General features: G+C 39.0%; 1 protein-coding gene across 1 annotated transcript in view; it reads right to left on the reverse strand.

Moving 5' to 3' along the window:
• EIF2AK3 (eukaryotic translation initiation factor 2 alpha kinase 3) overlaps positions 1–25,238 on the reverse strand; it is a 67,949-nt gene that overhangs the window by 33,886 nt on the left and 8,825 nt on the right. Inside the window, exons 2-3 of the mRNA XM_080812660.1 lie at positions 21,875–22,004; positions 703–897 (exon numbers count right to left, since the gene is read on the reverse strand). Coding sequence (XP_080668786.1) covers positions 703–897; positions 21,875–22,004 — 325 coding nt within the window. The remainder of the gene's footprint in view (positions 1–702; positions 898–21,874; positions 22,005–25,238) is intronic.

Below are 25,238 nucleotides of genomic sequence, written 5' to 3' on the forward strand. Positions count from 1 at the left end.
TTTCTTCAAAGGATGTTTTTAGTTATTCCTAATAAGAGATTCTATAGTGTAAGACCCAATCTTAAGAGTCTCATGCTCTACCGACTGAGCTAGTCGGGCACCCCTTAAGACCCAATCTTAGAAGCAGATTATGATTGTATCCTAAAAACTAACATTAGAGAAAATCTAGGTCTTAATAGTATAACTTTATCATCAGACAGACCTAAGTCAAATTTAACCTCAGACACTTCTGAACTTTTTAGTCTCAGTTTTCTCATCTGTAAAATGAGTACAACTTTCCTCTTGGATTACAGGATCAAACTAGATAAACAAATTGGTAGCTATTATTCTTATCAGGATCATTAATATTTGGAGGAGTCCTTATCTGTCCAAATGGAGACAAAAATGTATGACCTTTAAGAATACTGCAAAGATTTCAAAATAATGTATGTAAAATGCAACTGACACACACTAGACATTATTTATTAATTCTCTTCCTCCTGCTATTCCTGGCTCTGCTGTTCATTCTGTTGTCTTGGATACATTTAGTTTCCTTAATAATATTTTGCTCTATCTACTTTGCAGTATTTTTATTAAAACAAATGATATCCTTGGGGAACAAATAATAATAAACCTCAACCAGTAATAGTATAGCTTAATACATTATTTCTTCTATCCCTATTTATCTGATTTCTCCCCAAATAATTCAACATTTTCACTCACCTTTCCACTGTATGCGCTGAGTCCATATGTTGTGAGAGACTTTCCTCCAACCAAAACAACATCATCTCCAAATTTGTAAGAAGATTCAAGAAGTGATTCAACTGTAAAAGGAACTGTTTCCATGCTCTCACGGTCCCGGTCCCATTGGAAGAGGTCTCCATCCAGAGAAGGAATGATCATCTTATTCCCAAATACCTAAAACAAAAGCTAACTTTTAAAGGCATAATAACTTTAGTAACTAAGAGCTGGAGTCTTGAGCCTGACTTCCTCTGGTCTCCTTCAACAGTATGCGATTTGGGGTGGTTCATCAACCAAAATACAATTTGAAACAATGGCCAGTCTCTCCCAGGGCCTACATATAATACTCTAGTATTCTCAAACTCTGCTTGCTATGGGTGTCCCATAATGGTAAGCGAGCTGCCAAAAGGAAGTTTTGTGATCAAGTAAGTTCAAGAAGGGGTTATTACAGGAGTTCTTGCAGCAGTTAAGATGCTAATGTACAGGGCGCCCGAGTGGCTCAGCTGGTTAGGTCCCGTGGAGAAAGTAACATCTGAGCAAAACCTTAACTTGAGGGAGTTAACCATATCTGGGGAAGAGCCTCTGTAAAGACCTTAAGGTGCAAGACAGTCCTTCACGTTGGAGGAAGCACAAGGAGCGGGAACAAGGCTATAGGGCAAGGGTGGAGGCATGGAGAGCAAGAGATGATGATGGCTCCAATTCAGGCGATAGCACTGGAGGTGTTGCAGGCAGTCAGATTTGGGATATAACAGGAAGGCAAAGCCAACAGGATTTCATGGAGGAGTCCCTGTATAGTATAAGCAAAAGCACAGAGTTCAGGACAACTCTAAAGTTTCTGGTCATGAACATCTTGTTTCTTGAGAAAGAGTTATTAGTACATTGACCTTTTGGCATTTAAAAATATATACATCTTGATTTACTTCAGCTAATGACAAAACTATTTCCCTGACCAGGCTCAGAACTTTGGAAAAAAGGAATATAAAGAAGTATGAGTTTAATAAACAAACAAACAAACAAAAACCCCCCAAAAACAAGGGACACTTGGGTGCTCAGTCAGTTAAATGTCTGACTCTTGATTTCGGCTCAGGTCATGATGTCAGGGTTGTGAGATCGAGCCCTATGTCCAGTTCTGGGCTCAGCAGGGAGTCTGCTTGAGATTCTCTCTGTCACTTTCTGCTCCCCTCAAAATATATAAATGTTAAAAAGAAAAAGTCCAAAAATGATCTGAACTTTTTTACAGTAAAATTTCTCTATGTACTTCTTTGTTTCTCAAGTAGAATCCTATCTTCAAAGGGATACTTACCTGAAAACGCTCATATAGTCACTACAAGTGCTTACACATCCTCCCTACCCTCTAGCTTGGCCCCACACCTCGGGATTCTCAAGGGCTGGCAAAAAACCACTCTTCTCATCCACTTCTTTCATCTTCTAGTTCAAATCCCTGTACCTCCTGCCTGAAATATTATAATAGCCTCTTTACAGTTCTAAACTGGCAGTTTCCTCAATCTAAACTCTACGGTATCTTCTAGATTAATCTCTGAGTCAGAGTTAAGCTTGTTATGACATTATTCAAAAGACTTCAACAGTTCTCCATTATCTTCTTATTAAAGACCCCAAATCCCAAGTCTGACATTTTCAAAGTCCTCTAAACATGACCTCAAACAACCTTTTCTTCCTTGTCTTCCACTTTTCCCCACATGGGCAGAAATCAGGTCTCACCTCTTAGGCGTGATATTTAATATAATATTACTGTTATTGTTCAGTGATGTCATTGTCAATGTCACCTCTTCTCCCTGGAACACCCTCTGGTACCAACACTGCCCACTGAAATCCCAGCTGGCCTTCAAGTTAGCCTCACTTACACTTTTGCTTTCAAGTCCAAGAAAATTTTTAGCAGCATAAGGTTGTTGACAAAGATTTTCCAGTTCCTTAACACTGTACTTATTGCTGTAACTATAAACTGAGATAGCATTACGTTCTCAAAAATCGTTTACTGTGCCTCTACAGTGCCTTTCCACAGTTTAATACCGTGGCTATAAAAGCAATGCACCCAAACTTAGTGCCCACATTTTGTTTTCCAATTCCACTGCCCACTGAAGGAATCAAGGCTCCTCACAGAAATGTCTGATTCCAGGGCTGGGGCATGGGAGGGAAAAGATGAGACTTCAACATCTTATTATTCTAGAGAGTAAGGATGTGCACAAAAAAGAAGTACAGGGGCACCTGGGTGGCTCAGTTGGTTAAACGTCTGCCTTTAGCTCAGGTCAGGATCTCAGGATCCTGGGATCGAGTCCCACATCAGGTCCCTTGTTCAGCGGAGAGCCTGCTTCACCCTCTGCCTGCCACTACCCCAGCTTGTGCTATCTCTCTGAAAAATAAATAAATAGGGGCGCCTGGGTGGCTCAGTGGGTTAAGCCTCTGCCTTTGGCTCAGGTCATGATCTCGGTCCTGGGATCGAGCCCAACATCAGGCTTTCTGCTCAGCAGGGAGCCTGCTTCCCCCTTTCTCTCTGCCTGCCTCTCTGCCTACTTGTGAGCTCTCTCTGTCAAATAAATAAAATCTTTTAAAAATAAAAAAAAAAGGAAAAAGGAAAAGAAAAAATAAAACCTTACCAAAAAAAAAAGAAGTACACCACTGACCAAATCTGGAACAACTTAAGTACCAAAATAATAAAGTACTGAATTATAAAGTACTAAAGGAAAAAAAAAATTCACGAGGTCTACTGATATTAAATTGATAAACAAAACATGGGAGAGAAGGGAGGGCTCTTACTGCAATTAAATGCCTTTAAATATGAAGGGAGGGACGAAGTTGGAATAATCAAAATTTTGCAAACACTGTAGTAAAGACTGCAAGCAAAAATCAGCAATGGTGTTAAATCTAGGAAGGTGGAAATTTTGATGAGGAGTAGGATAACTGCACAGTCTTAAAGCATCTGCCCATGGACTGCTTATTAGTTACAAGAAACTAAAAACAGATACAAACAACAAAAAAACCTAGGAATTATACAGTGGAGAATTTAGATAATACCCTGACCAGATGCTCAAAATCAACATCATCAAAGAGTGACATGTGACACCCTGACAGAGGGCACTTCCCCTGTGTAGGATTCTAAGCTAAGAATTAACAACCTAGATCTAATCACCAGGGAACACTGGACAAACACACAATGATATTTCTTTTTTCTTTTTCTTTTTTCTTTTTTTTGAGAGAGGGAGTGCATGTGGGAATGTGCATGCATACGTGCGGGGGCAGGGGGAGGAGGCAGGGGGGCTGTGGGCAGAGGGAGAGGGAAAGGGAGAGAATCTTCAGTAGACTCCATGCCCAGCTCTGAGCCTGTCATGGGGCTTGAATTCACGACCCTGAGATCACAACCTGAGCTGAAAGCAAGAGTTGGGCACTTAATCTACTGAGTCACCCAGGTACACTGAAATGAAGAAATTTCCTTTTCTTTTTAATAAAAGAGTAGAGAGACTGTATTCTTCAGAATGTCAATAACATAAAAGACAAAGTCTGTGGGTAAATCTAGATTAAAAGAGTCTAACAAGACAAATAAATGTACTACCTGACCCCAGACCAGAAGGTGTACTGGAGATAAAGGACACTATAAAAGATATTACGGCGTCCTTTGGGGATATTGTGGGTTTGGTCCCACCTCAATAAAATGAGTCAAATGAATTTTTGGTTTCTCAGTGCCTGTAAAAGTTACGTTTATGCTATACTGTAGTCTATTAAACGTGCGCTAGCACTCTGTCTACCAAATCATGTACACAGCTGAATTAAAAAATACTTTTTTGTTTAAAAAAATGCCAACCATCATCTGAGCTTTCAGTTAGTCACAATCACTGATCAAAGATCACCTTAACAAATACAATGAAAAAGTCTGAAATACCGTGAGAATTACTGGTAGTGACACACAGACGTGAAGTGAGCAAATGCTGTTGGAAAAATGGTGCTGACAGACTTGCTCGATGCAGGGTTGTCACAAACCCTCAATCTGTAAAAATGCAGTATCTGCAAAATATAGTAAGATGAGGTATGCCTGTACGAGATAAACTCACAAAACTGCAAAATGGATGGCAGATTAAAGTATCAATATAAATTTATGAAGTTGACAACTATGCTGTGATTATGTTAAGAGAATATCTCTGTTAGGAATAGATATTGAAGTATTTGAGAGTAAAGGGCCCCAATGGACGGATAGCTGATTTATCTCCAAATGTTTTAGGGGAAAAAAAATGTGTAGGAGAGATTGGGGGAAAGAAAAAGTAAGAAAGAGAGACGACTCAAAAGATAAAGCAAACAAGGTTTGGGGTAGGTAAACCTCAGTATAAAATGATTGGTCCCTTTTTTGGGGGGGTATCATTTTTACTTGGGTAACTTTTTGTAGTTTGAAATTATTTCCAAATAAAAGGTTGAAAAGAAAAGGACGGTACTCAAGAGCCTTACAAGAGCTCTGTAATTAAACTCAGAAGGTTATATCATGAAAACAAACGTTCATCATAATTCTGGGTATTTAAAGATCACTATTGCTCTTTACTGAAAAAAACATCTGGGGGCGCCTGGGTGGCTCAGTGGGTTAAAGCCTCTGCCTTCGGCTCAGGTCATGATCCCAGGGTCCTGGCATCAAGCCCCGCATCAGGCTCTCTGCTGGGCAGGGAGCCTGCTTCCCTTCCTCTCTCTCTGCCTGCCTTTCTGCCTACTTGTGATCTCTGTCTGTCAAATAAATAAAATAAAAATCTTTCCAAAAAAATCTGATTTTTAATAAACTCTCAAATGGGATCAGTATATTGCCTCATACAGTTTTTCACATTACTATCTTATTCTTTGCCTTTTTACTTTGTTTTTTAAAAATTAAAACTTTTCTTTTCATCTTTTGTAGAATGTCCATCTTGAAGCTGTCATTAAGAACCGAGTTAGGTCATTAGTATACATACCCTATGAAAACAGCATGTAGCCAATATGACCTTCCATTTTGAGTTACCTATCGGTTAGAAATTCAAGTATTTACTGCTTCCTACCCTTCATCTTATGTTAGGTATTCTTTATTTTATTCACTAGAACAGTAAATTCATATTATGATAAAGTTAAAAAAGGTATTATTTTTACAGATATTAGGTATTTCAGTCATTTGGTCATATCAACAGTAGTTCTAGTTAAGTACAAACAAGGAAAGCAGGTGTGCATCACTAAAAGAAAGAGGAAGAGGAGTCAGAGGGTCTGTAGGAAACAGATAAAATTTATTTTTACTTGTTTACTCTTCCATTTAACCACCTCTTTTCTCCTAAAGCAGTAACAGATCCTTAAGAAACATAATTAAGTGCTGCAAAACCCCCCCAAAACTAAAAAACAAACAAAAAGCTGTCAAACTAATACGGACTACAATTCATCTCTGCTATAAGATGGATTTACATGCCTCCAAATGTAAAAGAAAACAAACTTTTCCACAATTAAAAGTAAGGTTTAGTGCTCACTTCGGCCACACATATACTAAAAAAAAAAAAAAAAATTAGACACGTACATACATACATACAGATACATGGTTTAAACAACCAAGAAGATTTGACATGATGGACCATACTGAGAAAAGCTGCCTTGTTTATAAAAGTGAAATCTTCAGCAGCATCAACTCGGTGAGAAAAGTGCAAAACCCAAAGCAATAAAAAAGCCTTCTGATTTAATACTTAATTATCATGTCATATTTCTAGATGATGATTTTAAAAGCTCACTTTGAAATAGCTGCTCTTTGCTAATTGGCTGCTTATGAGTCATCCCCACGGCTGCTAACCTTTGCACCAATCCTGGTGAAGTCTTTCAGGCTGCATATGTGAAAGCAGATGGCGCTTTTCCTTGACAGCCACAAGAAATGCTATATGCACGCTGTTCAGGTAGTGAGATGACATCAGCCCTCACCAGAGCATTACCTCACCCTCCCAGCACAGGAATGAGTCACTCAGAGAGTCAGCTGCAAATCTCTTGGTAGAAAAAAATGTAGGTTATGGTGAAGTGATGCATTTTCACATTCCACTGATTCGTCTCCGTGAGCAGCTGTTTGCTCGGATTCGCTGCTCTGCCTCTCAGGCTAATTGCGTGACTTGCTTCCTCTAGCAGTCATTTTTTAAAAATATAAATTCTTGTTATTTTATGGGCTTTTTTTTTCCTCTTCCATTTGTTTGTTCCTGTTCATAATTTTAAAATAAAAGGTTGTCGCATTCGTTGGCAAACTCAGTGCCAAAGAGCCAATCAAGATCTTTATCCCTGCAATCGCAAAGCAGTCTGGTAAAATAATTCAATTTCTATTTCTGAACAAAACCTAAATGGCATAATGAATACCAGTGGCACATGTAATCAGGGAGCACTATTTGAAATTAGAGTGTGAAAATAAAAATTCTATTGCTAAGTGACAGAAGGAACTTCAACTGAGAAAAATGTAGGATGTGCTACTACTAAAATGAATATAACCAGCAATAAAAACACAAATTCTTGTAACTGTATAAAATACATTTTTAAAATTTGGTTCTTCCTTCTTTTTTTATGTACCCCACCTCTCATCGTGGGCATATATACTGTTGGGGGTATATCCAACTTTATTTTAACTTATTCTGAACATTCTGAAACATACAAAGCATAAAGAGACAATCCCTCATGCATCCATCACTCAGTTTCAACAAGTAGCAAATTTTGCCAATTGTTTCATCTGCTCTCCATCCACCCAGGACATATATTTGTTTACTAGAATGCTGTTTTTTTTTTTTTTTTAAGATTTTATTTATTTATTTGACAGAGAGGGAGATCGCAAGTAGGCAGAGAGGCAGGCAGAGGGAGAGGGGGAAGCAGGCTTCCCGCTGAGCAGAGAGCCCGATGTGGGGCTCGATCCCAAGACCCTGAGATCATGACCTGAGCTGAAGGCAGAGGCTTAACCCACTGAGCCACCCAGGCGCCCCTAGAATGTTTTAAAGTAAATCCCAGACATCATGCCGTTTCACCTATAAATACTTCAGGATTCATTGCTGAGAAGTAACTACCATGCCAATATCACATCTAACAGAACCAAGAGTAATTCCTTAAAATCATCTAATATTTAAATTTCCCTGATTGTCTCAAGCATATACAATTGGTTTGCTCCAACAAGGAATTCAAACTCTATGTGTTAAATCTGATTCTTTTCTGCTCTCATAGGAGCCCCTCTAACTCCCTCTTTTACTCACTGATTTGCTTGAGAAACCAGAATATTATTTATCTGCAGACTGTCCCAGAGTCTGGCTTTTGCATGTCATTTAACTTGTTCCTTTATCCCCTATATTTTCTTGAAAGTGTGTTTTTAAACCTGGAACTTTGATCTGATGCAGGTTTGGTTTTCTTATAGGATTACTTCATAGGTGGGACACCTGGGTGGTTCAGTCGGTTGAGCATCTGCCTTCAGCTCAGGTCATGATCCCAGGGTCCTGGGATGGAGTCCCACATCAGGGTCCTTGCTCAGCCAGGAGCCTGCTTCTCCCTCTGCCTGCTCTGCCTGCCACTCCCCCTGCTTGTGCTCTCTCTCTGACTCCCTCACCCCCCTCCCCAAAAAAGACTACTTCATAGGTGGCACTACACACTTTCTGTTACATCGAAGGCCAGCAAGCTACAGCTGAGAATCCAAACCTGACCCACTGCCTGTTTTTGTAAGTAAAGCCTTATAGGGCCACAGTCATACCATTTATTTATGTATTGTCTGACTACTTTCCCGCACAACTACATAGACCATCAGGCCCACAAAACCCAAGATACTCACTGTCTAGCCCTTTACAGAAAAAGTTTGCCAACCCCTGTGTTATGTCATATTTGTTACTATTAATCAGTAGATTTGGGGAAGTCAGCCTGATCTCTCCATTTTAAAGTGTTGCATCACCTTTTCACCATCTGCCTATCAATTGATGACCTACTATTTCAGTAAAGGAACAAAACCATGACACCTAATTCTATATCTTCCTGCATTTATTAGTGAGAGTTTTTCTATAAACAAGAAGTTTCTCTCCTGTAGCCTTGGAAGCTAGATTTACATACACTATTATTTTCTCAAGGGGTGATTCAGACGTTAAATCCTTTCAAATCTAAAGAGTTGCATCCAGTGTTCCCTGACCAGGAGAGAGGGAAAAAGAATACGCTGGTCCTGAGAGATACAAAAGCCAAGTCCCAAGTACAAGCTAAGAAGCAACAAAGTTAAAAGGGAAGAGAGGGTGAACAAAAGGGGTCATAAACAGCATGTGTTAAGACTCAGACTTGTCAAGAGTACAGATAAGGAAGAAGGAACAAAGGCTATGAGAAAGGACAGGAAAAAACTATTCTAGAATATTCACTAAAGGGGCACATCTCAAGAACTTGTCCCACCTCAAGAACTCTAAGCATCTCTAGAATAACACGAGTTGATGCTTCCAATGATGATCTCAAGGAATAAAAAGACAAAATTCACGAAGACTGGGAAGATGTAAAGTACAAGAAAAACATTCCACTGGAAGTGTTAAATTGTTGACTTTTTTATTAGATGGAAATCCCCTTTTCCCTGAACAATTACTTTACTGGCCATGCTAGCTGTTTTGCTAACATGGGGCCACAGCAGGCATCCAACAAATGAAATGGAGCTGTGTGCACACGGTAATGAGCGCACCTCACCCAGCTTCATTTCTGGGTCCCTGACTCTGCACACCACTTGCTATCTGACCTTGGACAAAACCAACCCTACACTGTTTTCTAAAACTCCCCACACTGGGGCGCCTGGGTGGCTCAGTGGGTAAAAAGCCTCTGCCTTCGGCTCAGGTCATGATCCCAGGACCCTGGGATCCAGCCCCGCATCAGGCTCTCTGCTCAGCGGGGAGCCTGCTTCCTCCTCTCTCTCTCTGCCTGCCTCTCTGCCTACTTGTGATCTCTGTCAAATAAATAAATAAAATCTTAAAAACAAAAAACCTCCCCACATTAACTTACTGTACTTGATCCTCAAATTCAGTCTCCATGGCTATATTTTTTTAAGATTTTATTTGTTTATTTGAAACAGAGAGAGCGAGCGAGCACAAGGGGAGAGAAGAGGCAGAGGGAGAGGGAGAAGCAGATTCCCCACTGAGCATGGAGCCCAACATGGGGCTCAATCCCAGGACCTTGAGATCAGGACCTGAGCCAAAGTCAGACACTTAGGGGACTGAGCCATCCAGCTGCCCCTCCATGGCTATTTTAAAATAGCCAGACAGCTGATGTTTCTACCTCTCTGGGGATCCATAGGCCTCCTGCTTTTCTCCACTCCTATCCCTGTTGTCCCAATTGTTGTCCCAGTTCCTCCAAGCTCAAAACAGAAAGGGATTTTGACATTCTCTGGAATTAAATTAAGACCAAAGGAGGATTTAGGAGTGACTTAAGAACAGGTACAGAAAGGAAGAACAGGAGTATGTTTACATAAGGTGAATTCTGAGTGACTGAGAGAGCTCTCCAGGCAGAGACGTTAAGGAGGCATTTGCCGGTACAGGTCTGCAGCTTAGAGGAAAGGTCTGGGCTGAAGAGAAAAATAAGAATTGCTGCTGTCATAGGAGCAGAGACACAATCTCCTTGAAAGAGAATAGGGTGAGAAGGTGACCTATACCCAAACTTCTAGAATTCTAACATTTAAAAATTCCGGCAGAATGATGAGTCAGAGAAAAAAGTGCTTCAAGTGATTGGTTTTAGTAGAATTTTAGGAACTTTCCTATTTTCTTCCAGGTTGCCCCAACTGCTAGTTGGTGTGAATACTTTGTGAAGGTTTATAAATATAAATACTTCCACAGTTAGAGATAACTGGCTTGTAATACAAAAGCCTCACAAAGAAACCCTTTGATTCATCACAGACTCATGGCAAGTCTCAAAGCAGAAAAGAATGTCAAGAAACCTTTTCCATCTTGAATGTGGAGGAATCTCTCCCACTTAAAATCTTTCATTGCTTTCCAATGGCTCAGGATAAAATCCAAAATACTCAACACAGCCTCCTAGGCCCTGTTATTAGCTGGCTCCGGCCTCCCTCAACAGGCTCATCTCTCCTACCATCCCCCCAGCCCACATGCCTGATGCCATCTTCCGGTAATTCTCATCACCAAGGCCTCCACACAGGCCATTTCCTCTCCCAGAGCAGTCCTTCCCTGCTGCTCTGCTCATCTCTTGCCTGGGCAGCTCCTTCTCCTCATGGGATCTCGGTTGTAAACATTGTCTCTTCTGAGAAGGCTTCTCTGGCCTCGTATCTACATAGGCCAGGCCTCCTTGCTAAGTCTCGTCGTTCCACCCATCCATGTGGCCGTTTCCACAACTACATTATTTACACTGTAATTATTCCAGCTGGCTCCACATGATGCCACATGAGTTCCATGAGGACAAGGATCGCATGCGTCCTGGGCACTGCTGTACCCCAGCGCACAGTCCTGCCAGACTCCCACCCCACTAAAGAGGGGTTCCGTTTGGGATGTGTTAAGTTCAGGTACCTCTGACCCCCCACTAGGGTTGTCTAAGAGATATTAAGTGATCTCGATATGCTGAGCAGCATGCTAAGTCTGCTATATACATGATGTCTTTCAGCAAATCTGGATAAAGCACATTAAGAATTATAACTATTATTATAGAAAATGCAAATACATAAGTACTGAAGTATTTCAAAAAGCATGAAGCACTATTGTTCAAGATACTGAATGAAGCCACTATGGGCAGAACACATGAGAGAGGAGAAGAGAGGACAAGGGACAGGCCCAGAGCTCAAAGCCTGGCCAGCTCTGGAAGGACCCAGCAGGGAATGGTAAGCAAGTTGAACCTTATTTTAAATGTAACAGGGAACCATTGGGGGGCTTTAGGCAGAGGAGAAGCAGGTTGATGTAGTCTTTCAACATCATTCAGATGGCAGCATGGAGAGTGATGATAGCAGACATCAGAGGAAATAGGGGAGCAATTGGGAGGCCTGTGCAGTGGTCCAAGGGAGGTGGTGGGGGCTTGCATCATGAGGAGCAATGGTGCTGAAGAGAGTAAATGGATCGATGGTATGTTTTGGAGGAAGAGCAAAGGGACTTGTTAATGGAGCAAGTCTGGAAGACAATGAAATGAAAGGAATTCAAGAATGACTTGCAGGTTTCATCTAAGCCACAGGGAAGACTGAGGGTGAGGTTGCAGATACTGATTTGATGTGACTTTTAAACTTCCCTCTATGTAGAGATGTGAAGTCAGCTATCAGCTCTACCAGCAGAGATGTATCTGGGGTGTCAACAGCACACAGGTTCTGTTTAAATCCAAGAGCCCAGAGATCATAATTTATTAACCAGTATCCTTTTGAAATACAAAAAATGTTCATCATAGTGTTATTCATGATTTTAAAATTTAGAAACAACCTATAACCAACAACCTTTTAAGGAACATACAAGTTGTTTCTAAATTTTAAAATTATGAATAACGCTATGATGAACATCTTTTGTATTCGAGATTCTTTCTTTAGGAAAAGACTGCCAGAAAAGGAACTCCTGGGAATTTCCCCCCAATGTATGGATTTTTTAAAATTGTAATTTGAAATAATTTTAGACTGAGAGAGAAGTTGCAAATTAGTACAAAGAGTTTCTATAAATCTTTCATCTAGCTTCCCCTAATGTTACCATCTTGAAATTTAGAAATTGGAAGAATGCCATTAATAAATTATAGACTGTACTTAAATTTCACGAGTATTTTCACTAATGCCCTTTTTCTGGTCCAGGATCCAGTCTAGGGTTACATATTGTATTTTCATATTTTTCTGTTTCCTACAATCTGTGACAGTTCCTTAGTCCTGCTGTTGTTCAAAGCCTTAAGGCTTTTGAAGAGCACCAGTCAGGTGTTTTGTAGAATGTCTCTAAATGTGATTTTGCCCAATGGTTTTTCGTGATTAGATTGAAGTTATGCATTTTTGGCAAGAAAACTATAGGAGTGATGTTGTACCCTTCTCACTGCATTGTATCAGGAGGCTCCTAAGGATGATAAGTCTTCTTTTCGTTGATGTTAACCTTGATCACTTGGTTAAGGAGATGTCTGGTATCTGCTGGGTTTCCCCACTGTACAACTCCTTTTTTTCCCTTGTAAAGAATAAATATTTGGATGATGGGAGATTTTTTAAGACTATGCAAAAATAAAAAATAAAAAAGCATGAAGCATCAGAAAGAGGACAAGGACTTGTCCAAAGATCTAGGTTTGAGTCTTGGCTTTATCATATCAGACAGATCTCTGACCCATTTTGAGCCCTAATTTTGTCATCTGAAAAACAGGAGCTAATAAGAATATTTATTTTATGGGGCACTGGGTGGCTCAGTAGATTAAGCGTCTGACTCTTGATTTCAGCTCAGGTCATGATCTGAGTCTTGAGATTAAGCCCTGAGTTGGGCTCCACGCAGGGTGTGGAGGTTGCTTAGGATCTGCAACCCCCTTCACATGCACGTTCTCTCTAAAATAACATTTTAAAAGAATATTTTACAAGGTTATGTAAAGATTAAATAAGAGTGGCTTTGGTATCACTTTATACACTATAAAATAATAATCAAACAAAAGTTGTTATGTATACGTAATTCTACTCTGACTCTCTAACATAATTCATGTGTATATGCGTATATATGTATACTTACTAAAGAAAAAAATGTTTAAAACAAAAATATAAACTCTTCATTTGAGTAGTTATGAATTCATCATGAACCTTCCTTTATTCTCTACAAGGTAACTTCAGAAAGTAACTATGGTTCATGAACACCAAATTTCAAAAATTGCAAAAAAGCTTTTAGCATTTAAATACCTTCTCCAAAAGTAAATTCAAGGAGAAAGCAGAAAGCTTAACTATGCCATATCAATTATTTCTTTCCCAACCCTGGATTTACAACACCCCTTTAAAAACAAAGCCTCAAAGGTAAATAAAGATGAATTCAATGTAAGAATTAAATACACCAAACTGTACCAGTCTTGATTTACCAGAAATCCCTATCAATCCTAAAATGCTCCTTTATCACGGAGAAGTTCTAAAGGATTGTAAACTACTTTATTTATCACAAAGATGAACAATATTAAAGTTAACAGGCATACTTTTGTATATTTTGTTTCCTTAAAAATGATACACTGTGTATTCAACATAAAATGGTTAACTTTTAATAAACAAAAACCAGTAAGTGACTAGATGACTAGATGCCAGAATTGACTTCTTATGACTTTAAGAGGAAAAAAAATGTTCTAGCACTGTGCTAAGGAAATACTTTTTTTATTTCCCAGAAAACCTTGAAATTATCATGATAGGGAGAATAAAGAAAGCTTTTCTGCTGAAAGTAAAGTGTTCCTGAGAATGATACCTCACAAACTAAGGAAGGGGGCATGGTTATCAACTACTAGATGATCTAACGTGAGGGATTATGAGGTCTTTCGGTAGATCTGGGTATTAGAGAAGGCATCCCACGTGATGTACTTAAGAGGAAATGTAGACTTTTTTTTTTTAAAAAAGGAAATGCTGAAGAAAAAACAAATCCTGAAGTCTTTTGGTTATTTCTTGTCATCAAAGATTGTGAATTAACACCCAGAGCAGTGAGATGCCAAGGAGATAATGACTATTTCATTCATTCTTTTTTTTTTTTTAAATCAAAGATTTTATTTATTTATTTGAGAGAGCGAGAGCAAGAGAGAGAGAGAGACTGAGAGAGGGAACACAAGCAAGGGGAGTGGGAGAGACAGAAGCAGGCTTCCGGCAGAGTAGGGAGCCCGATGTGGGGCTTGATCCCAGGACCCTGGGATCATGACCTGAGCCCACGGCAGATGATTAACGACTGAGCCACCCAGGCGCCCCTATTTCATTCTTTCTTTCCTCAAACTACAATCAACCTATAGAACAAAATACCTCAAGGAGTACTGAGGTAAAAGTTAGTTTTAAGCATACTTTTCACATTCACGATGAAAAACACCAATTTTAGTAACTTCCTCTCCCTTCATTTAGATCATTATACATTCATGAAGTAGGTAATATGCATGCAAAGTCAATTTCCTAAAAAATAAGGTCAAATCAATTTCTCATTTAGCAACATGCATGCTAGAGTAAACTGGTTTAGTTCACAGCAATGCTTTCACCCATGCTAAGGGATTAATAAAACAAAATTAAATCAAAGCACTGTTTCATTTCTATAATTAAAAGAAAAGCAATTAACCTAAGCAATTATTTACATATTGCATTGCTACATGACTGAATTGAGAGTGACTTTTCCAAATATATTGCAATCTTCAAGGATAGATCCAAGCCCAAAATGTGCTGGTTTACGTACAAATGAAAAAATACAAAATGACCATACACCTTTCAGTGTAAATTAGAGAATCTTTAAAAGAGATTACGGATCTTCTCCTAATAAAAGCACTACCCTAACCATCTACTAATGAATTCTTTGTGAGCAAATCAAGTTAACCATTAAGAGTATACCCTTTTCAAAGGCTCTCCTCACCCCCACCTATGAAGGCCCTTCTCAATGAATGCAGTCTGATGAGGGGTGAGGAAGAGGCTGGAAAGCTCTAGCATCATAGTTGTCTGTTTCTGCACCTGTCTGAAACAGAAAGGCGGTGTCCCTTGGGGAGAAACATGCCAAAAATAAAACAAAACCCCAAACTCTAACTATAGACTTATAATAGAGTTGTTTGTTCTTTTTAAGAGGGGGAAGAAAAAGGCATTTTAACAGAAAACTGAACCGAAAAACAGATATGGTATCTCTAAAGGTACAGGTATTATCTAAGGACTAACTATTTACATGTATATAATTATAACATGCATTCTAAACAAAGATAAGGAAGGTCTCAGTGTGTTTATGAATATGCTCCAAACACAGAAAAGTGGATAGTTCAAGCATATTATATCTACTTAGATCTGAAGTATGATCCAAATGTCACCCACAGACCCCAAAGAAAAACTATACCAATATGTTACAAAACAAAATTTTAAGACAACCAAGGAGAGGCGCCTGGGTGGCTCAGTTGGTTAAGTGTCTGCCTTTGTCTCAGGTTGCGATTCTGGGGTCCTGGGTTCAAGCCCCACACCAGGCTTCCTGCTCAATGGGGAGTCTGCTTCTCCCTCTGCCCCTCCCCCTGCTGGTACAAACACACACACATACTCGCTCTCTCTCCCTCAAATAAATAAATAAAATCTCTCTCTCCCCCTCTCAAATAAATAAATAAAATCTTTAAAAAGAAAATAAGACAACCAATTAAGAACCACAGCTAAACCTCCTCAATGCTTTTTCTAGGTTTAACCTGCATATAAATTACCAGAGGAAAACAAATCAGATTTCATCTCAGGCGGTCTTTTCAAAAATTAAAAACAAAATACTTAGGTACTATTATGTAAGTATTAGGCTTAAAACCTAGGGCACATCTGTTACAGCTAATGGAGTAAATTTACACACACACACACACACACACACACACACAGAGTTTTAGCTTGGTTTATTATTATTATTCTTTTGAGGAAGTGTGTAAATACCTAATCAAGAGGAAAGAGTGGCAAATCAGATCTGTGTCCCAAGACACCTCAACCTTCCAACATCAAACCGTTCTAAATATAATGTAAAACGCTTGTTTTATGAAACCATCAATCTCTCTTATCCTCTAGGAATTTATTTTTTCATTGACATAATCAAAACATCACTAAAGCAACATAATACACTATTTTATATGCCTTTTGGATCAGAGAAGGTTAAAGATCGTATCAGAACAGGCCAGGAGGCAATAACATATGCACCTAATGGTAACTTCTAATGAATTGAGTGCTTTATTTTTTAAAAGAATCCTTAAATGTAGATAAAAAAAAGGGGGGGGGGAGTTGAAAACTCCCTCTAGATAATTTACTTACATGTATCATGCTTCTGATGATACTTGATCCCTGAAGTTACAACAATCTTTAAGATTTAGTACAATCCCATAATTTTACAGAGAAGGAAATTGAAGCTCTATTGAACTGAAGAATTTAGCTGGGCCATCTAGTCAGTTAATGGAAGAACCCTGACATTCTAGAACTCAAGACCCTGAATTGCAGCTCCTCCTCCACAATCCTATATAGTGTAAAAAGTTCCTGTGTGGCTTTATTTCATTATTTCAGCAAAAGTACATGTGATTCATCAGCAATTGCTCTATCATTAATAACTTACATTTTTTTAAAAAAAATTATTTATTTATTTGAGAGAAAAAGAAAGATAGTGAGAGAAAGTATGAGCAGGGGCAAGGGAGAAGGAGAGGGAGAAGCAGGCTCCCCACTGAGCAAGGAGCCTAAACCAGGACTGGACCCCAGGACCCTGGGATCATGACCTGAGCCAAAGGCAGATACCCAATTAACTGAGCCACCCAAGCGCCCCAGTAACTTAAAAATTTTTATACAGTTGGGGCACCTGGCTGGATCAGTTGGAAGAGCACGCAACTCTTGATCTTGGGGTTGTGATTCAAACCCCATGGGGGGGGTGGAGATTGCTTAATAAATAAAAGTTTAAAAAATTATTACACAGTCTATCAAATCCTCTTCATTAGATTAATAAGTGACTTTACTAATTGCTCCACAGGGAATATATCTTCCCTGACCTTCTAGGTTTTATCTGTTTCATCTTCATAGCACTCCTGATGAAAGCATGGAAAGAGCGACATTCTAATACAGAGGTCCCCATGTGGAGCCATGGATCAACCTACCGACATCTGGGTGGTTTTGCCTTTATCTCTGTACCAAACACTGGGCTTCAGACAGAGAAAATTAACTATTTCTCACAAAAACTTAGGGCCCTTCATAAAATACCGGATCAGATGCATTTAAAAAGGTAATATAGCTCTATGCATCATATTCAGGGCATTTCAAATAGCAATTTTTGATCTTCTTTCTGCAATATTTTAAGATTTTATTTATTTGAGAGAGTGAGAGAGAGAGAGTGAGAGAATGAGCAGGGAGGAGGGGCAGAGGGAGAGAGAGAAACAAACTCCCTGCTGAGCAGGAAACCCAACTTGGTGCTCCATCCCAGGACCCTGGGATCGTGACCTGAGCTGAAGGCAGACACATAACCGACTGAACCACCCACACGTGCTTTTTGTTGTATTTTGTCCAACTTCTGAACACAACTTGTAGATGCTGAGCAACGTACACCTTGCGGAGGAACAGATGACTCAAGCTCACAATACATTCCTGTTCATCTTACACAAATATTCTTATAATATTTCTATCCCATACTAGATCAGCAATTCTCAAACTGTGGGCTGCATATGCTTTTAGAGGTGCAGAAAGTCAAGAAGCTTTGCTACTAAGGTATTATTTCCTTTCTTACTGCAGTGATATTTGCACTGAGGATATAAAAGCAATGGTGACTAGGGGCGCCTGGGTGGCTCAGGTGGTTAAGCGTCTGACTCCTGATCTCAGCTCAGGTCTTGATCTCAGGGTCATGACTTCAAGCCCCAGTGCTGGGCTCCATGCCCTACTTTTAAAAAAAAAAGAAAGAAAGAAAAAGAAAAAGCAAAAGCAATGGTGACTAAAACTGCTGGTGCCTTAGCACGAAAATCAAGAGAATCAAGCACCAAACTAGCAGTCATTGTACTTTTCACTGGTATATACTCACAGCAAGAAGGAAAAAAAAAAAGAAAAGAAAAGAAAAGAAAAAGGGAAAGAGAAAAGTTTCCCTTAAGAATGTTCTGATAAAACAATAGAAAGTATTAATTTCATTCTTTCGGGACCTGAGCACACATCTTTTTACTCTTCTGGCACGCCCACAGAGGAAGTACGCACCAGCACCCTGCCACATACCGAATGAAACACATCTTGTGTGGTCGAGTTGTGAACTGTCTGTTCACAGAGCTCTGTTTCTACTTAAAAAACTGAGGGGAAAAAGATGTTTATGAGACTTGGGTATCTGTCAGGCATTTTTTCAGAAATACACAAAGTCACCCTCTCACTTGAAGGAAAACAACAGATTGTATTTGTGATAAAATTTAAGTTTTCAAGTGAAAATTAGAATTTGGGAAAACCTCTCCCTACCAGCATGAGCTCAACAGTTTCCCAGGACTTACAGACTTTTCTGATGAGATCAGTGGTAATAATAGCAAATTTGATTTTTAAAATATTCTACCAAGAAATAGGTCAACATCTGGAAGATCTGTATAACTTGTTGAATCAACATTTATCAAATGATGTTAGAACATCATGCATGAGTAAAAGGCAAGACAGACATATGGATGTTGACGTAACAGAGTACAGAATGTTCACTGATATGGTTTCAGATCCGACAGTGCAACTAACCTTTAAGAATTTTCCACTTGTTTTGGTATAGTATCAGAAAAGAATGACCCAATCATTCTGAAAAGGCTTCTAAAATACATCTTCCTTTTCTAACTACATAAATGCATGTGCCTGGATTTTCTTTTTCATATAGTTCAACCAAAACAACAATGCAACGCATTGAATGCAGAAGCAGATATGAAAACCATTTTCTTCTATTAAACTAGAAGCTAAAGAGCTTTATAAAAGTATAAAACAATGCCACCACTCTTCTCACTAAAATATTTTTAAACTAGAAACAATTCTTCATAAAAATATGTTTTTATTCTATCATCAATGGGTTCATTTTTTAAGTGATTTAATAACAAGTCTTTAAAATTTCTTTTTTAATCTCCAACATGATTTAAGTCTAGATAGACATAACCTATGGAAAAAACTCTTTGGAACTCTCCACAATTTTTAAGAATGGAAAGGGTCCTGGAACAATACAGTCTGAGCCCTGCTCTACTAGATGAGCAGTCTGAGTTTATAATGCGGAGGTGTACCCACAATAGGGAGATGGCCCCAGAGCAGGCAGAATGGAGCAGTCAGACAAGCCCGGGTTCAATTCCAGCTTTATCATCCAGCCGGTCTGCAATTTCAAGCAGATAACTTCTCTGAGCTTCCATTTCCTCTTCTACAAAATGACACCAACACATCAACCTCAGAAGGATCTTTATGAGGATTATACTGTGTGTAAAGTACATAAGGTGTATATTACAACTCTGAAAACAGTGTTGTTTCAAGAAATGGTCTCAAGAACCTGGGGCAGCAGTAAAGTCTAGTAAACCTGTCATGTTACCCCAGAGGGTCAGTATCTTTAGATTTTCTATTTTTTCCCCATAAAATAGAAAATGAAAATCTAGATAATGCAAAGAGGCCTCAGGATTCTTCTCCTGCATGGAAGGCGGCCAGTGAGCTTTTCATTTATTGTGTAAGAGTGACATAATGAAACTTCACGTATATACTTGAGATTCAACATTTCACAAGTGTTCTAGCCAAAGGATCTAGGGTTTGCAGTGGGTGGAAAGGAGGGTACTTAAAACAAGAGAGCCCTAATAAACCACAGAAAATGGTATGGACTAGGAACAATGAGAAAGTTGAACTGTACTTAAAAAAATGGCTAACATTTTAAACACACTCAATAGCACTCAAGATATTACAACTATTTGCATCTACTTTGTCAAACCATGCAATTTACCTTTTGTTCATGTGTCTATTTTACTTTGCAAACACACACATGCTTTGTACCACTAAGACACACCATAATATTACCTCAGATGTAAACAGCTTATAATCTTCTGATTTTGTTGATCATCTTTTTTATCTAGTTTAAAAAATAAAGCAAAACATGCATACCCAAGCATAATCCCAGCAGAACACAAATCAATGAATGTTTAGCTTAAATGGCAATTCATCTGAATATTATACCTGATTCAAGTTTATTAATGTAATTTACAATAAAATAGCTATTTATATTAATAATTCACAATACAACAGAAGTTCAGTATTCTTCACAGATATTTTCAGCAAACTGTATGGTTTGATAAATAGTAAGTACTTTGAAAGCCTCATCAGGGCTTAGCATACACAGAGGTGGGCAGTGCTGTTTCCCTAAGAACCTGCCTGGGTGCTCTAGGAAAGCATCCAGGCTGAGTTTACAAAGAGCAGATGGGGTAGTGGTAGCAGTATTCCCTTCAGAAAATTCCATCATCACTAATCAGGTCATTCTTAAGTCCCTCATGTTAGGTTTTGTCTTTTTCAAAGTTGATACCAGCAGGAAAGCTTTTCGTTTTGTTTTGTTTTTAAGTTGGCTCCATACCCAGCGTGGAGCTCAATGCAGGGCTTGCACTCATGACCCTGAGACCAAGACCTGAGCTGAGATAAAGAGTTGGATGCTTCTCTGACTAAGCCACCCAGGGGCCCCTAGAAAGCTTTCTGAAAGGGAACAATTGATGATGAAAGGAAAAAAAAAAAAAAAAAGAACACCCGGATAGAGTGTCCCAGAGGAACAGACTGGTTAGATAGAAGGCTGAGGGTATTCTGGAAAATAGAGGTGACAGCTTCCATGTTAGCAGTTACAACTCAAAGAGGGACTTAGTTTAATGACTTAAACTAGAGAATAAGGCTCAGAAGAGGATAGAAACTTCATCTATCAGAGTCAAGACAAAAGGTGAGAAAAATAAACTTCTCTCATTTAACCCACCCCGAACCTCAACAAAGTAGGCAGTGTCCTTACTTATTGATGAGGACACTAAAGCTCTGAGGAGCCAAGTTGCTGCCCAAGTCTTGAAGTCATGTGTCAGTGGAGTTTTTAGAAGCACCAGCTCTCTCTTTGTTTTTGCAAATAATCAAATTTATCTAAAATGACATTCTTAGAAAATTTGATGCTTACAATTAGGATGTGTGCTTAAGGCAAAACGCAGGGAATAATTTATGGGATTTCGCACTATGTATTTCTAACTATTAAGACACAGTTAATAAGTTACTTATATTTGTTTTGTTATTCCTAGGCACTTTGCGATAATAAGGGGGAAGAAATGATGATCATATTATAGCTCGGATAATGAGCTAAACTGATTGATGTAACAGGTAGTATTCTCAGTCACTCGTATATATGATTAACTCGTTTAATATTCAAAACCATCCTAAGAAGTAAATGATATCAGCCGCTCATTTTAAAGAAGGGGAACTGAGGAACAGGAAAGTTAAGTAGTTGCCAGAAGGTGATAAAGCTCATAAAAGGCAGACTGGCCTCACACCTAGGCCATCGGGCCCTGAGCCCCAGCTCTACCAGCAAACACATACTACTAGTATCAGCAATTGCTCATTATAGCTTTTTTGAACCAACATTTAATAGAAAATTCTTACCTCTGGTTTGCTGAGGCTGGATGAAACCAAGGAACCGGATCCCACGTCCAAATCCCACTGTTTTTTACCATGATTCTCAGGATCCAAGGCAGCAATTCGCCCATCTAGAGTGCTGATAATCACTAATGATCTATAAATTTAAAAATTAATAAGACAAAGTTTAAAAGGTATTTATGGTATCAAGCACTTACAGTATACACTGGAAAGAAAACCAGGCAGTCCCCAGACCTCTGGCTGCTGGGGGAGAGGCGCCACCTCCTCACAACACTGGCAGTCTTGCTGTCGCTGTTGGTCTAAAGCCCACCAAGACCACTGCAATACGGCCTTTATCTGTTTATGTCACTTATGAAAAGCCCCAGACTCCTGAGTCACCACTTGTTCTCACACTGTAATCCCCACATGGAATTCAATATTCCCAGTGCTGTCCTCTTCTTCCTTTCCCCAATCCCTGAAACCGGAAACCGTTCACTTGCCTTCTTGCTTGAGTAGAAACCTGGATCTTCCTGAGAACGTCACTTCCAAAAGCAAAGAGACCACTTTTCAGACCACCTTCTTTCTCTCCTCTCTAAAAATCCTCAGGATCAGATTGCTCCAGCCACTACCCCTCCCAGTAACTGTCTACTGATCTTTGGGTCACTAGCCTCACTCCTTGAGGATTTCAGCTCCTGGTTTTAACTGTAACTATTAACACATCCTTTGAGTTTTCATTATCTGTTAACCCTGCCTCATCCACTCCCATGGCAAGGTCCTAGCCCTTGGCATTATCAATTGCCACAACTCCCCTGCCCCACTGAAATTTCAAGCACTCCAGTTCCCACCACCAATGCATTTCCAGCTCATTTCCTCTGTTTCCCACTAATCTCTGACCCCACCAGAGCCTACAGGCCATCAATCTGACACTTTTACCCTAAGCTTTACCACCATTAGGCCCTCACTTCTTTTTTACTGAGTTTAAATCCCACAGTCCTTCATTTTGACCACTTCCTGGCCCCTCACTCATCACACTTAGCAGAACTCCAACCCTGGTTAAATTCAATGATCTGCATTTTCTCACTCTTGCTTCCTGGCAGTTGAATGTGGCCAAAGTAAAACATAATCATGCTGACTGGACTCACTTTAATCATGGCCACCAATGTGAAAAGGGCTATTAATGCTGCCCCACCATCACAGTGTACTACCTTGGTCTATCTACACAACCAATGGCCTAGGTTAAACTATGTTATTTCTCCTTTCTCCTGAATTTCCAACACTAGATCTTCCAAGATCATTCATCTCAGCAATAATCAAAAGAAATTCCACCATCAAGTCTTTCTTTATACTACCTGGTCCCATGAATTCTACCTTTCCTCCAATTACTGCAGGTGAATTGTTCATGGTCCCATGCACTACCCACACTTCTGCCCAGACAGCAGATCCCTATTTGCCAGTCTTCACATCTCTCCTCGTGCTCTGATATCAATGACTCCCCCCTCTACGAGAGCATTCCTCTCAGTGTTCACACCTGCTATTATTTTCCTCAACCTAAAAACCAAACCAGTTAAACAAAATGAACTATTCTCCCCCCTCTAAGCTTCCAAACCACTCCATGTTGCCTCTGGAACAAAACTTCTTAAAAGAGTTCATAGACTTTCTGTCTCCAAATCCTCTCCCCTTCTTCTGTCTTGAACTATTTCTAATCAAGATTTTGCTTCTGCCACTTTACTTGAAAGGTTCTTGTTGGGGTCATTGATGACCTTCATCTTGAAAAATCCCATGTCAGGTCTCAGTCCACTTAACCTGTTCTAGCAGCATCTGACCAGCAGCATCTCCTGCCTTTCATGCAACATACTCTTTGTGTGGCTTCCAGGACACTGTACTATCCTGATTTTTGTTTCTTAGTTGTAGGCTACTCTTTGTCCATTCTATTTTCTGGTTCCTCCTCACTGCTTCTATCTCTCAAAATGTTCTCTACCTACATGTACTTTTTTTGATGGCCTCATCCAGTCTCATAGCTTAAAATACCATCTATATGCTGGCAACTCTCAAATCTGTATCTCTCCCTGAACTCTGGACTTACATACCTAACTGCCTACCAGACTTATACGGTAGAATGACTTCTCCAGAATGACTTCTCTAATTCCCCAAACACACCATGATTTTCCCTCAGGGCCTTTGCAGCTACTGTTCCTTCTGCCTGGAACATATCCTCCCAGATATATAACAGGCCCACCCAAAATATCTGTTGAATGAAAGAATGTGTTATACAGTTGTTCTAGGAATTTGTTAGGTATATTTGTCTGCTTCAAAGGCCATGCAAATTCCAAATACACACATTTATGTTCCACTTTAGGATTAAAAATACAACTTTCATCTTTTCTATTTCACTTGAAATACAATGTATACAAATTCAAAGTGAAGCTATAAGTTGACCAAGACAAAACAGTTCAATAAACTCATCTGAAACCTTTCAAAGAACTTGTTTATCAAATGAATAAATTTACCAAGTGAATAAATAAAATTGTTAATTTACTTCCCAAACTATATACTCATTCTCATTCTGAATTTTTCAAATGGTAACTCTGAGTCTAATTTGTGAAAATAAAGATTTTTGACACATTACAAACTCTAGTAATTTTAGATAACTAACCAAAATAAAAGGAACAACTCAACTACCCTCCCCACACATTACCCTGCTGTCTAAAGAGAGATAGCAGGAACTAGGCGGGAAGACGGATACTATGAGGAAGAAAATTATTTTATAATGAGGGGTATAAAAAATTCGTAACTTAGATGTGCCAATTTACAAATAAATGCAACAGAATCTAATTAAGTTAGTGATCCAAGGTTCAGAGCCAAGTTAACTCTATCCTAGTACCACTGTAGAAATGTCTAATTATTCTGTTCAGTAACCATTAACCACAAATAAATGGCTGAATGAAAACCACTCTAATTGAAATAAAACTTAGTATAAGCAGTGTTAAACCATGAAAAATTTAGATCACTGCAACACTTCAGATACTATTTTTTGTTTTAAATTCAGAATGAACATTGTTTATCACCCTAGCCATTCTACTTATAACAACAACAACAACAAAACCCTGCAATATTTCTGAGTATGTACGTATTTGGGCTAGAGGTATGCAGAGAAGAATGGTAAAATTCTAGGTCTCATCTTCAAAAGAAAGAAAAATCCAACAATAAAATACGCATATGTGTCTGTGTGTATATATAAAAACCACATTTTAATAAGTCACTTGGAGTTTAATATCTAACGATTCTTTCACTGACAACTTATTGCATTTAACTGAGTCAACGATTCTGTTTTTTTTAAACAAGATAGTTTTAGATTTTGTACTATATCTAAAGAATAAGTGTTTTTTTAAAC

Source organism: Martes martes (genome assembly GCF_963455335.1).
Source record: "Martes martes genome assembly, chromosome: 9".
In the NCBI taxonomy this organism is placed as follows: Eukaryota; Metazoa; Chordata; class Mammalia; order Carnivora; family Mustelidae; genus Martes; species Martes martes.